Raw genomic sequence first — 16,086 nt, 5'->3', positions numbered from 1 at the left:
TGCTTATTAATTTTTGCCATATTCTTTGTCAATTTGGCATTTTAATTGACTGTTCTCATTTCTTACTAGTCTCTATAACCACAGATTACATTATTTACATACAAAAAATCAAAAACGCCATGTTATTCATATATAGTTTATATTTGATATGGAATTTCATATTATACAAATAATAGATGTGCAAAACAATTTATGTGGCAATACTACAGCTCACAAAACAAATTAATTTATCATTTTTACCTTCATTTGCCATAACCTAGGATTGTATTACTCCTCCAAAAAGTGACCATTTCTGTGAATTTGGTCCTTATTTAGAGTCGGATCAATTAATTACACAATAATATTAATCATACAGTGATTATTTTCTATCAGATAAGGATTTTGTTTACCATATAGAAATAAGTATATACTGGGGTGTACTGTAGGTAGATGCTAAAATGTGTGATAAGACATCCTCATACAATACTCACCATAAAAGATTGTTTTGTGTACATGACTTTTGTAAATAACAACCTCACTTTGATTTCAATTCATTCAAAACAATCCATACAGTAAATTGAACTTTGACATATCCTGTACACCCCTAGCCTACACGACTGATATACTCATTTCTCTATGATCTTACTAAATTTACCTTCTACCAGAGAAGGACTTGATTTAATGACTCTAATACTATACAATCATTTCATTGTATGATACCACATGTAAAAATACATCTAACATTGAATACTGTACTATCTATTTTTCATTTTCTACAACATGGGACACAAAGGAATGATTAACTTCAAAGAGGCATAGAACATACTACTCCTTCCTTATTAGAACATCCAATTTACACCAATCAATTAAAACATATTTTGAGTTTTTTTGTCCATTTTATATGCAACTGTATTATATGCAAGAGGTCCAAATATTACTTTTATATATATGACAGGCCTAAATGTTGCTTTTTTTTTATACCAGACTTTCCCATTTCCATACGAGAGAAGCCTATTGTAAATGTAGCCCTTTTGAATAAGAGAAACCTATGTTGCCTTTTTTGTTGGTAACAGACTGAGCTGCCCTTTTATATATAAGAGAGGCAGCCTATTGTAAATGTTGCCCTTTTTAATGAGAAAGACCTGTGTTGCCCTGTTGGATGGTAATAGACGGAGTTGCCCTTTTACATATAAGAGAGGCAGCCTATTGTAAATGTTGCCCTTTTAAATACAAGAAGACCATGTTGCCCTTTTTCATATATGAGAGAAGACATTGCTTTAAAGTACAACTCCTTCATACAGAGGCCCATCATCGTTTTGTGTTTCTTGTTGTGTTCTAATATGTTCTAATGTTGTCTGTAGATGTTTGTTAATCTGTTCCGTTTCCTCGTTTTCCTCCAAGTTTGGCAAATCTTCTCTAATCTTCTCAATCAGCTGATTTAAAAGTTGAACATTAATCTAGAAAGAATAAACAAAAATATTGTCAGTTTCATATAGCGTGTATATATAAATAACATGTGGTACCTGTACTACTGTATGTTAGGGTTAGGCTAAAGGCAAATTTACACAGACGAGCGGTAACGGTAAAAGATATAGAATCTATGTTATTCCTTATGATCGTTTACACACAACACGGAGCAGACGGGTGGTTTCCGCTGAGAATAGACACAGACTCTACGTGGAAAAATTACGCGGTTTTCCACTTACCGTTACAACTTGTCTGTGTAAATTGACCTTTATGGTCAGGTTAGGGTTATAGATTCAGGCATCACATGTGAAATATATGTGATACTGTATTACACAGATTAGAATTTGATGAGAAAAGAGCCTATTCATCACACAACTGTCAGTACAAATGATATTTAATATGTCAGCATTATTATCAATTATTCAAGCAACTTTCCAAAGGTTTTGGAGAGCCATGCATTAACAATACTAACCTGTTCACACCCTTTTTCATAGAAGTATATATAACGGTTGAGTATCTCAACAAATAACTGTACTTGTACGGTATTATCCATACATTGATTGGCAATACGTAACGATTTCTTTAAGCATTCTGCAACACGTTTACCATCTTGAAGCTGAAACAACATACATAGTGAGTGAGTGGCCAAGCAGTTAAGACAGTGGAACTATAATACCTTGCCATATTAACATCGGCAAGGGTTCGAGCGTCACTCGTGGTAAAACGAGTCTTCTCCGAAAAGGACTATAAGCGATAGGTCCAGTGTACACATCTGGCTCATGTGCACTTACATGAACCTGCTACATCTTTAGAGATGAGTAGGGGGTTACACCGGTTACACACAGCCACTGTCACACACAGACACTTATCATAACTCATCAAGAGGGCCCTTGATTGTCAGTATAAGTTTTTTAGGGTAACCTTCTATAAATAAAGTGAAATAAAAAATACATGTTATGTTTAAAATTGTTTTATACAACATGATATTGAATCTTTCAGAACAATACAACAAGATCATTCTTTACATATAAAGTTTCATATCTCACCTCGGCACCTTCATTTTCAGTCGTTCTTCCCGACCAGAATAAATGCGAGCATATGCCAACTCCACGACACTGATCTGGTTTCTTCAGAAGCTTTGAAGCAGCGAGGGCGCAGTTTGTCCTTAGCGGTTCATGGTTCTCTTGTCCGAAACAACTCATACGCTCAAATGTTGAAATTATAAGAGTAATGGCGGCAAGTTGCGCTTTGGAGTCACTTATTTCGTCTTCATACAGCGAAAATGCCTTTTCATAAAATAATCACAAAAAGTTTTTGTTTAATAATAATATAGAAAGCAATTTGTATGCAATTTGAAATTAACATTTTATGTTTTCTATTTTGGATTTTATGTCTTAAGATATCCCTCCTTAAATTATAATTGTCTGAGGCCATGTCCTCTAAGGGTAACCCTTTGCTAAAATGCCCCTTTATTTATTAGTGGAACTCTGGTCTAATATATTACCTGCGACATGAATTCATAAGCAACACCTTCATGATTTTCAAATCCTATTTCACCAGCTGTGAGGGCGCCCTGCAGGAACAGACGCAGTGGTAGCTCAGCCAGTTCAGCTTTTATTAATGCACTGATTGTTTGATGGCAGAACACAAATATCTTCTGACATTTCTTCTCCCATTTGTCATCCTACAAAGAAACAGAACATAAAATGAAGCTTCTAATGATAAGTGGACTTTACTATGCCAGAGGTTGCAACTTAGAAAAGTGAAACATTGAGAAATTTATGAAACCATAGCAAGAGAGGGCGCTATAAAAATTGAAAAATCAAATTATAGCGGGTGCTATTAAACAACAATCATAAGGAATCAACATTTATAGGAAAAAAATGGGTATGCCAGGCATGACAAAGGAAAAATGTGTAAAAGAGCCAAGACATTTAAAGTGAAATATAGGGAGAATTTATGAAAGCATAGCTAAACAAGAGAGGGCGCTATAAAAATGTAAAAAGTACATTAAACTATAGAGGGTGCTATTAAACAACACTTTTAGGCAACATTTATAGCAAACAATATAGATGCTATGAAAGAAGAAAAAGAAAAGACTTACCTCCTCTGCCATGTCTTTGTAGAGCACGGCTAGCCTGAAACTGGAGAACACAAGAGGTGGCAAAGTGTACTTGATGCGTTGGTTACCTCCACTGCCAAAATGCTTCCGAGCAGCATTCAAAATCTGCAACAACAGAAAAAACAATTATTACAAATGATTTATGAATTAAATAGTACCTCATTATCTGTTACTTTTACACAAATATAAATATTTATCTTTATATTTTCCAAGCATTTATTTAATTTATTTTTATTTATTTATTCAATTTTCTGCCATATACAATACAAAGAAGATAAAACAAATATAAAAGTCAAGGAAATGACATTTTTTGACTTTTAAAGATAAAAGTGTATTTTGCTAAACACCTATGCTACAAAACAATCCCTCTCTTCTCAACACCAATTTCATTCAACCCCAATCTGAATGGATTACAGAAATTGAATGTAATATCTGTTTTCTCTGTTGCATACCAAGTATTGCTGGTCAGGATTGTCTGCATTTAGTAAGTTAATAAACCTTCCCATCATGCCCTGTTCCTCCGCAAAATCTTCTGGATCATCCTAGGAAGACAACAACATAATCATTATTAGATAAGAAGTAATATAATTAACTTCTAATAAATATTCACAAATAAAGAATTGTTGGATAATGGTCTCATTGTCCATATATGGGAAATTAAAAAACCATAATTAGCAGTAACATTTGTAATATGTCAATCAGATAATAATAATTATAATATATAGTAATAGTTCATTCTTATATAGCACATTTAAGCAAGCTCTAAATGCGCTGCAAATTAAGACGAGAAGAGAGAGATACAGTTGGTATTGAGTGACATAGTCTAGGTTCCTTATAGCAATTTGTCTTAATATTCATGAAACAAACATTTTCTTCCATACAATAATGGTGTGTCATAGTATACTTAAACTGTTTTTGAACAAACAAAAAACACACTATTGACACTATGTAAATGAAACAATTTGTGCAAATCCCTTCTTTATTTTAACCAAATCTTTTAAAAGAATGATGTTTTACCGGTTCATCTGGCTGATCATCCTGATCCTTCACAAGACTTGACACCAATCCCAGAATACCATCAACCGCTTCTTGGCTCGGTACTAACGTGTTATGATCCAAAGCATTGTTAACGATATAGCTACTGATAGCTTTACGGGGTTCATAGTCCAGGAAATCAAAGAGTCCACCGTATGACTTGAGCTCCAAGACTGTGAGGATATTATTATAGGTGTCAATCGGGATCTTCAACATACGAGTGAGCTCTTTACATACTGGCGAGTTCATCTTCAACCTTCAAGATAAACAAGTACAAATTAGTTACTTTTACTATCCATGTACAGCTCATTTTAAAATATATAAACCAAACAGTACAGGACTCATCAATTACAGGATGGGAAACCCACGTCGTCTAAAGAAAATCTTATTTGAGGCTTAGGAAATGGCATTGTATGGGGCATCAGAAAATCTTGGAACTGTGGAAGTATTTGAACCAGAGAAACTTGGATTGTTGGTATACAAGAATGTCAACCACCAAACCATGCATAAAAAGAATTATTAGGCTCTGTCTACACTATCAAACTATTTTGACAAAGTGAGATGTGCCTAAATATGGTAGTGATATGACATCATCATGTGTATATATATGCACACATCACATGTTTTCGTCAAACTAGTTTAGACAGAGATTTTAAAATACATACTTTTCAACAGAGAGTTTCTGGAAGATGTCACTGGTGTTCTTTAGTACTTTGTCGATGTAGTCAACTCGATCTGGATAGCACTTGAGAGCTAGGTTAATCAAGGACACCTGTAGAGCCACCACATCTTCAACAGCCATATCTTCACGAGCCTATTAACGACAGAAATAGAATGGGTGTGATAACATCCAGAGCGGTCCTGAACTTTGCCAAGACGCCGAAATACTGAAATGGATAGCTTGTGCAGATCTCCATGAGGTAGTTGAAATGGACAGACAAGCAATGTAATAATAATTAATAGTGTGCCATACGTTTGACTGTATATATGTCACATTCCATCGTCATGTCATATTCTTTTTTATATATTTGATAATAAATGCTGTGCAAGCAGCGCATTCATTCATATTAAGTAAGACATCCATTTGTTTACCTTGACAACAGCTGCTACCTGCTCAGAAAAGATGTCAAATAGCTTGAGGTCTGATGGGATACCTGAACTGTCATCGCGCGAAGCAAACAACGCCAGTCTGTTGTATTAAAATAGAAATTTCATTATAATTTATAATTGAAGAATTGAAAAATCTCTTCTGCTTGGGAAAAAGGTCCACTTAAGCAGATAAATTAAGTAATTTTATTAGAAATGATGCTAAATAAAGCAGAGATTCTGACTGACTAGAGTGACACTTCCTTTCTTAATATAATATCAGAAATAACCAGGCTGCAGTTTTGTGCCCAAGTAACGAACACAAAATATTCCCTTTTTAATGTTGACATTATTCATTAGTCAAACATAATACTAACCTATCAATAAGAGCTATGATAATGTTCTTGACATTGACCTCTGTGTTGAGCTCCGCACACGCCTTCAGAAAACTGTTTAATGTCTGCAGATGGAATTCGTCTGGGAATACCTGTAATGAATATTTTGATTAAATAAGTAGACGGAGGCCTGCACCAAATGCTGCAATCAGTTACCAAGTACTAAGCAATTAATTTCTTTATTAATTATTGCTAAATTTATTTATTATTTACCTGTATAATGCATTCCATAAGGTACTCCTGCGCAATGTAGTCTTTGCAACTCACTACCTGTTCTAACACTTCTGGCAAAACTCGCTGGGAAAAAAATGTTTTGAGTTAGTTTAACACTGCTAAACATACATTCCCTGTTTGAATATGAACAAAACCATGTCTGAATTTATAGAATTGATTGACAGAACCATCCAAATGAAAGTGATGCATTTTCATTCTATATAGCATGTACAAGAACTAAAAGAAATTGTTGTGTTTGTTAAGCTCTGTCTACACTATCAACATTTCTTTGACAAAAAATTGTTATGTGCATGGACACGATGATGTCATATCACTACCATATTTGGGCACATCACACTTTTTTGTTAAACTAATTTGATAGTGTAGACAGAGATTTAGAATACAAAAAATAAATATGATTCTGAAGACATACTTTTTTGTACTTCTCTACATCAACACATTCAAGTTGACTCAACCGCACTAAGTTGGTACCGACAAGGATACGCAGCTCCATTCGTTCTTTCTCTCGCTTTTCTCGTTCTCTCGTATGTCCTTGGTGCTGCATACGAACCCATAGCTTATTCATCTCTGAAAAGTTCAGCAGAATAAAGTCCATGGCGTCGTTGATACTGCCAGAGCCTTCCTCTCTGTACAAAATAAATTTAATTTAAAAATTAATTTTGTAAAAAATGTGGTACATTTAGGTGTCACTTTATCACAGAATGATACTGTAATTTTAGATGCAGTACCAAGATTTAAGTAGATATGTTACTAAAATTAATGTATTACTAATTTCTTACCCTTCCTCATTACAATCAGGCAATGTGTTTCGAGTCCCTTGGAGAAGGTAGTTGCGGAGAAAGAGGCCGCGCAGTGGATGCTGGACACCACGGCACATCTCTACCAAGTCCTTCAAGATGTCTTTCTTAGATGTGCTACTAGACTTGATATAAACAATACCAACGGTAATTAGAAGGTACCTATGGAGATAAATAAAAACTAATTAAAAAAAACACATTCGATAGAACAATGAATAGAGTCAGTGGATCCACAATATTGAAACAGGTCTGTCTACACTATGTGTTGTGCCCATATCACTATGGTATTTGTGCATATTACCACCATATTTGGGAACATCACACTTTTTTGGTGAAACTAGTTAGTGTAGACACAGCTTTAATATATAATATTTTCTCTATTAGGAAAGTATTTCTATATAGAAAACTTACAATCTTGGTACAATGTTACCAGCATACTGAACCAACTCATATAAATCAGTCATTTTATGTCCTTTGGTAAATTCATCCAATAGATACTGTTCCAGATAGCGAAGTTCATCGCACACGCTCATATCTGACATTGTTCAGTTTAAGGACTTTTATTAAGAATAATTTTATATAATTACTTTAGAAATAAATGATCAGATTGAAGTATAGTACATGAGTATAAATAGTGAGTTTTTTTCTCTTTGTGTTTAGGCCAGCATATTTCTATATTATTTACTACTACTAGTTATGCTAATTCAAGACCAGCTACACAAATTGTTTATGTGAAAGGATACAAAGCTCATAGTAACACTTAGGTGAGAGCATAGATGTACGGAGTTCACCAAGCATATTAGATGCATGCTTCAAACCATCCATCAGTTTCGCCTTATCCTGTGGAAAAAATAATGGAAATTGTAATAAACAAAAATTAATCTACGGTATTCCTTAAAATTCCATGATTGTTAGACACAACAGGTTAAAATATCACATAAAAAAATTATTATTTAAAATGGGATGGTGTTTGTGTTTCTTTCAATGACCTTTTGATGAAAGCTGGCTTTCCAGGCTTGGAAAATATTTTAGTAAAATCTCATGATGGTTTTTATCAACTTTGATTGTATTTCTCTAGTAACATACCAGGCATCTCTTCATCTGAAAAGATTGCTTCTTCACCTCTTTCATAGCATCATCAAGCAGTTTCTCTTGATCTTCAGAGGGTTGAGTTGGTGCCTAATATTAATAATGAAAATATGTGGAGAACAATTATTGCATTATTATATTATTAGTCTGTAAATTATTAAATTCTAATAAAGAATAGATTTATTTTTAGCCGATGAATCATGCAAATCTGCAAGATTATGAGATTTATTATTGTATTCTGTCAGGCAAACATAAACTTAGTTTTCTATGGTAAACGTTATCTTCCCAATAACCTAGGCCAAAGGTTGAACACTATGAGGTGCGGTTTCGCTGGCATCCCCCAGCAGCGATTCGTTTTGAGTGCGAGAGTAGAGAGGGTCAATTTGCCTACACGCAGCCTATTTTAATCTAGTCTCTCGTTGTATTTACAATAAAAATGAACAAAATTGTGTCTGAATATGTAAATAAAATATATTGCATTGATTAATAACTTAAAAAGTTTATTGAAAAACATATTTAAAGGCGTTTACCATAGCGATTTTTAGCGTAACTTTATTTCACAAACTAGAAATCTCCCTCTCGTGACCAAGGGCGCCCTCTCCAGGTAAGCTGCAATTGCCAGAGTGTTGACAATTTTTACACCAATCCTTTGACCCAATCTAATCAAACTCTCAGCAAGCAAGAATGTTGTTGGAAATTGTTGCTGTAAGCGCTGTTTCTCTAGCTGTTTTGGCCTTTTTAATTGCTCCATATGCAACGCCGAATGTATTTGAACTTAAAGGTTCTCATGTTATTGTAAGATAACATTTCATTTCTTTACAAATAGCTATTTTGTTATCTAGGCTCTCTAGCCAAAGGCGGCGTGTGACGAGATAAAGAGGTGGTGATGGTTGTGGTAGGATTGTAAATTACTCCGACCAAAAAAGCTGCCCTAGATTTTTCCGGAATTGCCAGAAATAATCACTGACATATCTCCCTCTCGAAGTTGGTTGGTAAAATATAAATAAATAAGATCCTATAGGCTAGTCCTATAAATTAACGTTTTTATTATTATTTTTACTACAGATTACTGGTGGCTCAAGCGGTATAGGAATTGCTGTGGCCATTGAAGCGGTGAAAAATGGTGCAAGTGTTACTATTATGGCCAGACGAATGGTATAGTCTTATTATTCTTTACTCCATGGTCTTATCATACTAAAGTGCACAGTTTTCAAATCTTTGTGCCACAATGCCTTTTCAAAACTTCATGATGTAAATGACATTTTACACAGGTGGTACCCCTTCACGTACTGCTGCAAATCACACAAATCTGAAAATTGCAATTTTTAACTTTACAATTCTGACCAGAAATAACGTTGATATTATTTTACTGATAAGTGATATATAAACTGATAAGAAATTCTTCACAAGAGGAATAAAGTAATCGTTTTTTATATTTTACAGGCCAAACTTTTAGAAGCAAAACAAGAAATAGAAAAATTTGTAAAAGAAGGTTCAAATCAGGTATTCTGTTAATATTCAAAACAAGATATGTCAAGTTTGATCAGTTGTCTTGGTGCTTGAGAATTCCCCCTTCCTTCCCCATACCACTTACCCCTCCCCATACCAAAACAATTCCAGTCTAAATTGAGATTCAACATGTATAAATCAATTCTTCAACCATTCTGTATAATGCATGATTGAATGGAAGAGTTATATAACATTATATTTTCATTACAGAAAATAAATGAAATTCAGTTAGACGTAGCAGAACCATATTCAAAGATACAAGAGGCTTTTAAACAGGTAGGACCAAAAGAAGTAAATCATTATCTGTATCTTGGTATTACTGTATCTTGGTATAACTTTACCTTGGTATTACTGTATCTTGGTATTACTGTACCTTGGTATTACTGTACCTTGGTATTACTGTACCTTGGTATTACTGTACCTTGGTGAGGAAGTGAATCCCAAGATTTTTTAACAATGTGATCTTGTTGTATTTTTTCCAGGCTGAGGCTGAATTAGGTCCTTGTGACATGCTAGTGAACTCTGCTGGCTTATCGTGCAGTAAAGCATTTGTAGATACTGATATTGAGGAATTTAAGGTATAGTATGAAGGGCTTGGAAGGTGTTCTTTTACTTTCATTAGTCAAAACAAGTCATGTAAAAAAAATCTTTGAAATGGAGAGTACCTTACCTGAAAAAAATAGCTTATTATTTTAAAGTTCAGACACTTGCTTACTTCGAATCTTACTGTAATTTTCACCTTCCTAGAATGTAATGAATGTCAATTTTACGGGGACAATGCAAGCAACGAGGGCGGTATTAGACACGATGATGTCTCGTCGGCGTGGTAGAATTGTCTTGATATCATCACAGGCCGGTCAAGTGGGCCTTTATGGTTACTCAGCCTATTCTGCTTCTAAGTTTGCTCTACGAGGCTTCGCCGAATGCCTACAAATGGAGGTAAAATATAATAGTATTTGTATTGGACAATTTACCTGTATTTTGTTATACAATAGAACACCAGATCTATCTGTCTGTGCATTTGACAAGCAACATTTTTTTTTATTGACGATCGAAACAGATATGGCTAATTATACAGTAGAGCGCTTCCTTTTGGACGCTCTTATTTATGGGACACCCTTTCATTAAGGGGAAACTTTCCTGTTTAACAAACTTTAGGACAATGTCATATCATACAGTATGTTTTAACATTACAGTCAGCCCTTATTCCTGAGATACCTGGTTAGGAGACACTTTTGGTTGCCAAGATGTCCCTTAATAGGGGTTCTACTGTATTACATTGTATCTTTTTTTTTTCAGGTAAAACCTTATGATATTTATGTTACCTTGAACTGTCCTCCAGATACTGATACACCAATGCTGTATTCAGATACAGAAAAGGTAAATACATTAATTATACAAAAGATAAATCTATAACACAAATTTCTCATAAGTTTCCAAAACTTCTTTTTTTTTCTTTTTATTGTATCAAACAAAAACAATTTAATACAAAAGGTAGCCAAGATATAGCCGAAGCTAATCAAGCTTGGTACCTTTTATCTTAACTAACTTAAGCTACGAAATTAACAAATAAATAACAGAACTTAAAAGAAAATAAAAATTATATTCGTACAGGAGAGGAATATTATTAATATTATTTTGAATTTAAAATATATCATTTCGAATTAAAAGAAATCACAAAAGGATCACAGAACTACTCAGAAATGTGACTAAAATATTTTTTTTTTAATGTCACTATGCTTTTTCAACGCTATGGAACAAATCTTGGTTTTACAATGTTACAATTTTACTTGTGTCGTGCTTGAAATTAAATAAAAAATATCTTTTAATATAAAAATGTTCATTCTATTCAAGAGAGCATTTAAATTCTTGTAATTTATTGTTTTTACAGCCAAAAGAAACGTATTTGATTTCTGAAACTGCTGGAATATTTCAACCAGACTACGTCGCCAAAGTTATTCTTAAAGATTCTCAGGTTTGTTTACTTTCAATTTTACCACTGGACGATTGAAAAGTGCGGAATTGTCGATGAGGTTGTGCATTTCACTTTTAAGCTCTGTCTACACTATCAAAAAAAGTGTGATGTGCCCAAATATGGTAGTGATATGCCCAAATATGGTAGTGATATGTCCAAATATGGTAGTGATATGACATCATCATGTCCATATTATGAGTACATCACATAAAGTTTGATAGTGTAGACAGCTTAAGTGTGTCTCAAATAGTGCATGATACTTTCCTTGGTTGTCAAATGCTTCACCCTCTAATCAAAGGTTGCAATTTTTATTAGTAAGTATGTCTTTTTAAGAGAACTTTTTGATATTCTATTAAATTTTTTCTACACCATGTCTACTTCCACAGCGTGGTGTTTTCTTAAGCTATGTTGGTATGGATGGGTTTCTTTTAAAGCAGATGTCTTGTGGCATGTCCACTGTTGTGTCAATATTTGAAGCTTTTCAGCAGGTTGGAATATTATTTTTATTGTTAAGCTCTTTCTACACTATCAAACTTTTTGTTACAAAAAAAAGATGTGATGTGCCCATATATGGACACGATGACATCACTTTTGTCAAACTAGTTTGATAGTGTAAACAGCTTTAAGCTCTATCTACACTATCAAACTAGTTCAACAAAATATGTGCCCAAATATGGTGCAGTGATACTTAGATATAGTAATGATATGACATTTTCATGTCCATATATGGGCATTACATCACATTTTTTTGTCACATCAAGTTTGATAGTGTAGACAGAGCCTTATACTAGGTGTAGTTTAAAACATTCCCAGATACAATTGCATACATTTACTAGATCATTTTGTCATTTTCTGTAATGCACAGATATTTTTAATTGGAATATGCAGAACTATTGGTTTGTTTTACCTATCAAGTTTTGATAAGATTGTTCACAATTGCAAGAAAGAACGTGATGCGGCCAAGAATTCTAGCAACGACAAAAATAAAAGTGAATGAACCAAAGTAATATACAAACAATGGTGTAAATTAATTTATGTTGAGACGGAAAAATGTGCAAAAAGTCACATTTGTGCAAACATGTTGCCCTCAAATGTACAACTTAACCATGACATTTGTGCAAACATGGCACTCTCAAATGTGCAAATCTGTATAAATTTATAATCACTAATGTGCAAACATCATGCCATTTAATGTAAAAATGATCAGTTTTCACCATAAATGTGGAAAAGAAATTCTACAAATATGAATATCATTTTCACGTTTTACGGCTCAACATGTTACCTTGAAGTACTACTAGATAGAGGAAGTGTGTAGTGGAACAAATATCCCTATACTGTTCGTTTCAAAAGCAATCGTACAACCAGAGAAAGGTACTTACCTGGTACAACAGAAAATATGATATGAAATGATTCCATCTATAAAACTAGAGTGAGAATGAATGCTAAATATGACCAAATAAACGCTACTGTGAATTAGCACCTTGCTGGGGCAGAAAGCTGGTATTGTGTTGGAAATGCCTAGGCCCTCAATCGTGCATGAGTATGTGGTATCACTAAAAATAAGTAAAGGTAACACTGAGACTTTAATTAATCTATGATGCAGTTACTATCATATTGGGCCTAGAAAGTTTGAGTGGGGGTGTAGAGTATATAGCTTTTATTTATTTTCCTTTAATTGTGGTTATTTTCATATTGATTTAGGTGAATTAATGATTGGGTTACTAATGTAATATACTTTTCTGTTAGGTAGGGCTAATTCCAAATGTCATGTGATGCGTAATTAACCAATCAAATTGCAAGAATTGTATTTTCATATTATTTATTTAGGGGAATTCATGATGGGGTTACTTGTGATGTAATATCCGTTTCCGTTAGGTATGGGTAATTCCAAAATGTCATGTGATGCATAATTAACCAATCAAATTGCAAGAATACGATCAGGTGTGTTATAGTTCATATTCATAGGCACTGTATTGTCAATTTTGTACTGATTTTATACACATTTCTTTTCCAATCTTCAAAAACAACTTAAGCTCTGTCTACTCCATGTAATGTGCCCATATATAGACATGATGATGTCATATTACTACCATATTTAGGCATATCACTACCATATTTAGGCATATCACTACCATATTTGGGTACATTACACTTTTTTTTCAAACCAGTTTGATAGTGTAGAGCTTTACAATTATTGTACACTTCTACATGTACATATGAACAAAGTAGAGAATGGAGCACAACTATACAACAATGCACAAGGCCTTGGCATAATAATTACGAGTATATTTTAAATTAATAATAGAAATTTAAATGTAATTTAATTATAATTTAAATAATTACGACTGTAAATAAAGAGGCCCTACAGTACAGTAAACATGTGTTATATTAAATACAACCAATAATGACCGGATTAATTTTATTACTTTTGTATATAATTTTATATTTACATAACAACAGAGGTTTTACATATTATGGATATTCGTTGTTTCTAATGAAAATGTATATAAATTGGAGAGAAATTTACTGAAAGATTTTCTAAATTAATGTAAAAGCATTGAAGTTGTTGCTAATTAATTCTGATACTCAGATAAAATGATGGCCAGTATTATACTAAGATGTACTGTACCCTGTTCTTTCATATAATCAAAGAGTAATGAATGGGCACAAAAAAAACCAAAAAAAAACAAAGATACACAGCAAAATGAGGTTGTATAGTTAACGACAATATGACGTAATATAATTAATGACTTTATGGTAATTTACACTTTTATATTGGTAAAATAAACTATCTTAAATTTATTCTTTTGTAATTTGTTAAACTGTAGTATGCACATTTTGTGAATAGGCCCACCCCTACAATAAAAATAGAATATTCCCAAGCGCAGTTTGTGTGTGGCTGGCATAGATTGGTCATTGGTGGCAGAGCCATTAAATGACTCTGCTGGGTGTGGTGGTGTGATACACAGCGCCGAATGCCGGACTGCGTGATATAACGCGCCGATACGTCACCCAGAAAACATATACGCTGATAATTATGTGCAGCGCATTCGCGTAGCTATGTAACGTTTGCGCATTCCAAAGGTTCCCTAGCAACACAAATACGGCACAGTTATTGTACTCAGAAACGTTGATTTCTAATATAACAGTGCATAATTACTAGCTATAATACCTAAACTTGAAAAAATGGAGAACGAATCAGAGGGGGATTTGAAGCAGCAAGGAAAAAAGTCACGCAAAAAATCGTTTAAAAGATTTTTTACGCGTAAGAAAAACAGAGAATTATCAAGAATAACACGAATGGAAAACGGTGCAATTATATTGGATGTAAGTACAGTATGAGAAGTTACTCCACTGATTCTGATTTTTTTTTATCTCGTGTTGACTTAACATAGACCTCATATTTTGTGGGGTTCTCTTCTTGTTTTGTTAACTGTTTATCTTTTATATTGTTATACATTTTTATATATTTGTAAAACGAGCAATGAATTTCCGAAAGGATTAAGAAAAGAGAATTTCAATTTGACCTAGGTCTCTAGTTAGGCATGTGTAGCTTCAAAGGATTGACTAGGTCTCTAGAGTTAGGCATGTGTTGCATGCTTCAAAGGATTGACTTTGAAATATTGAATGCCTTTACTCACACAGGTGAAAGACGTACCAATGTATTTGGAATTGAAGAGACGAGCACAAAAACCTGCTAAACATGATGTTGGTGTAAACACAGAAGACGCTGACGAACCAGTACTCACCAGAGATCGTAGCACGATAATGAGTCTGCTGTCCACACCAGACGAAGATGAGATTCTTCCTTCACTTCCCGCCGCCGACGCCGCCCCCGCCGATAGAATGGATTGTTATACACAATGTTCTATATTACAACCAGAAGAAGACATTGACGAACAGTCAAACATAGAAGATACCTTTGAATGGACATTGTTTGCAGGGATCGCGTCAACATTTGTGTTTCTGTTATACAACATGCTGTTACAACCTTCTGTTGGTCAGACCTTGCTTGTGTTATCATTAATTGCACACGCGTTTTTCTGTGGCTCTCTTTGGGTTATAAACGTCAGGAAGATTATGGCTATCAATAGGCAGCAGAGAGGAGAACCCGATTTAAAAGACGCCGACCACCAAAAAACAATTGAACTAGATTTGGACTCTTTTGAGAAACTTATTGCAGAGACCAAGCGGAAGACAGTTCGAAATGTTATTGATATCTTGGAAAGAAAGGGTCTTATTAAAAAGTCAGAGATAGATCTGACATCTAATGAATCCGGTAGTTTTAGTCCAGAAATTACAAATTTGTTACAATGATGCCCTGCAAGACAAGACGAAAGCCGCACCACGTTGTGACGTGTTCTTGTTACGTAATAATTAATTTGCAACACTATACAA

The 16,086-nt window shown here is 33.9% G+C and overlaps 3 protein-coding genes across 3 annotated transcripts; 2 read left to right on the top strand and 1 right to left on the bottom strand.

Annotated features, from left to right (window-relative positions):
- Window positions 1-45: 45 nt before the first annotated feature.
- On the bottom strand, window positions 46-8,797 carry LOC140057845 (vacuolar protein sorting-associated protein 35-like). The gene is made up of 17 exons (XM_072103609.1): window positions 8,735-8,797; window positions 8,202-8,294; window positions 7,859-7,955; window positions 7,527-7,650; window positions 7,098-7,277; window positions 6,731-6,944; window positions 6,298-6,381; window positions 6,067-6,176; window positions 5,696-5,792; window positions 5,269-5,417; window positions 4,586-4,859; window positions 4,021-4,110; window positions 3,551-3,673; window positions 2,951-3,130; window positions 2,493-2,732; window positions 1,919-2,062; window positions 46-1,436 (listed from the first exon to the last, which is right to left on the bottom strand). Exons 1-17 carry the CDS (start codon window positions 8,735-8,737, stop codon window positions 1,257-1,259), a joined length of 2,382 nt encoding a protein of 793 aa, XP_071959710.1. The 5' UTR covers window positions 8,738-8,797; the 3' UTR covers window positions 46-1,256.
- LOC140057846 (3-dehydrosphinganine reductase-like) lies at window positions 8,794-14,461 on the top strand. The gene is made up of 10 exons (XM_072103610.1): window positions 8,794-8,999; window positions 9,270-9,359; window positions 9,648-9,707; window positions 9,924-9,989; window positions 10,196-10,291; window positions 10,461-10,652; window positions 11,013-11,093; window positions 11,605-11,688; window positions 12,075-12,176; window positions 12,554-14,461. Exons 1-10 carry the CDS (start codon window positions 8,889-8,891, stop codon window positions 12,683-12,685), a joined length of 1,014 nt encoding a protein of 337 aa, XP_071959711.1. The 5' UTR covers window positions 8,794-8,888; the 3' UTR covers window positions 12,686-14,461.
- A 364-nt stretch (window positions 14,462-14,825) lies between these two features.
- Window positions 14,826-16,005, top strand: LOC140057614 (uncharacterized). The gene is made up of 2 exons (XM_072103330.1): window positions 14,826-15,015; window positions 15,334-16,005. The coding sequence occupies exons 1-2, from the start codon at window positions 14,875-14,877 to the stop codon at window positions 16,003-16,005; spliced, it is 813 nt and encodes a 270-aa protein (XP_071959431.1). The 5' UTR covers window positions 14,826-14,874.
- Window positions 16,006-16,086: the final 81 nt, after the last annotated feature.

This window comes from Antedon mediterranea, chromosome 8 (assembly GCF_964355755.1).
Source record: "Antedon mediterranea chromosome 8, ecAntMedi1.1, whole genome shotgun sequence".
In the NCBI taxonomy this organism is placed as follows: Eukaryota; Metazoa; Echinodermata; class Crinoidea; order Comatulida; family Antedonidae; genus Antedon; species Antedon mediterranea.
The sequence above is the reverse complement of the archived record's forward strand: the minus strand, read 5'-3'. Positions and strand labels throughout refer to the sequence as shown.

Excerpts from the sequence above, each read along its gene's own strand:
- LOC140057845 (XM_072103609.1), bottom strand. Across the intron at positions 5,418-5,695 it reads AGGTAGCAGCTGTTGTCAAG|GCTCGTGAAGATATGGCTGT; the intron begins GTAAACAAATGG and ends TGTCGTTAATAG. Across the intron at positions 2,733-2,950 it reads CTTATGAATTCATGTCGCAG|GCATTTTCGCTGTATGAAGA; the intron begins GTAATATATTAG and ends TTTTATGAAAAG.
- LOC140057614 (XM_072103330.1), top strand. The coding sequence starts at position 14,875 with ATGGAGAACGAATCAGAGGGGGATTTGAAGCAGCAAGGAAAAAAGTCA. Across the intron at positions 15,016-15,333 it reads ACGGTGCAATTATATTGGAT|GTGAAAGACGTACCAATGTA; the intron begins GTAAGTACAGTA and ends TTACTCACACAG.
- LOC140057846 (XM_072103610.1), top strand. The coding sequence starts at position 8,889 with ATGTTGTTGGAAATTGTTGCTGTAAGCGCTGTTTCTCTAGCTGTTTTG. Across the intron at positions 9,990-10,195 it reads TACAAGAGGCTTTTAAACAG|GCTGAGGCTGAATTAGGTCC; the intron begins GTAGGACCAAAA and ends TATTTTTTCCAG. Across the intron at positions 10,653-11,012 it reads CCGAATGCCTACAAATGGAG|GTAAAACCTTATGATATTTA; the intron begins GTAAAATATAAT and ends TTTTTTTTTCAG.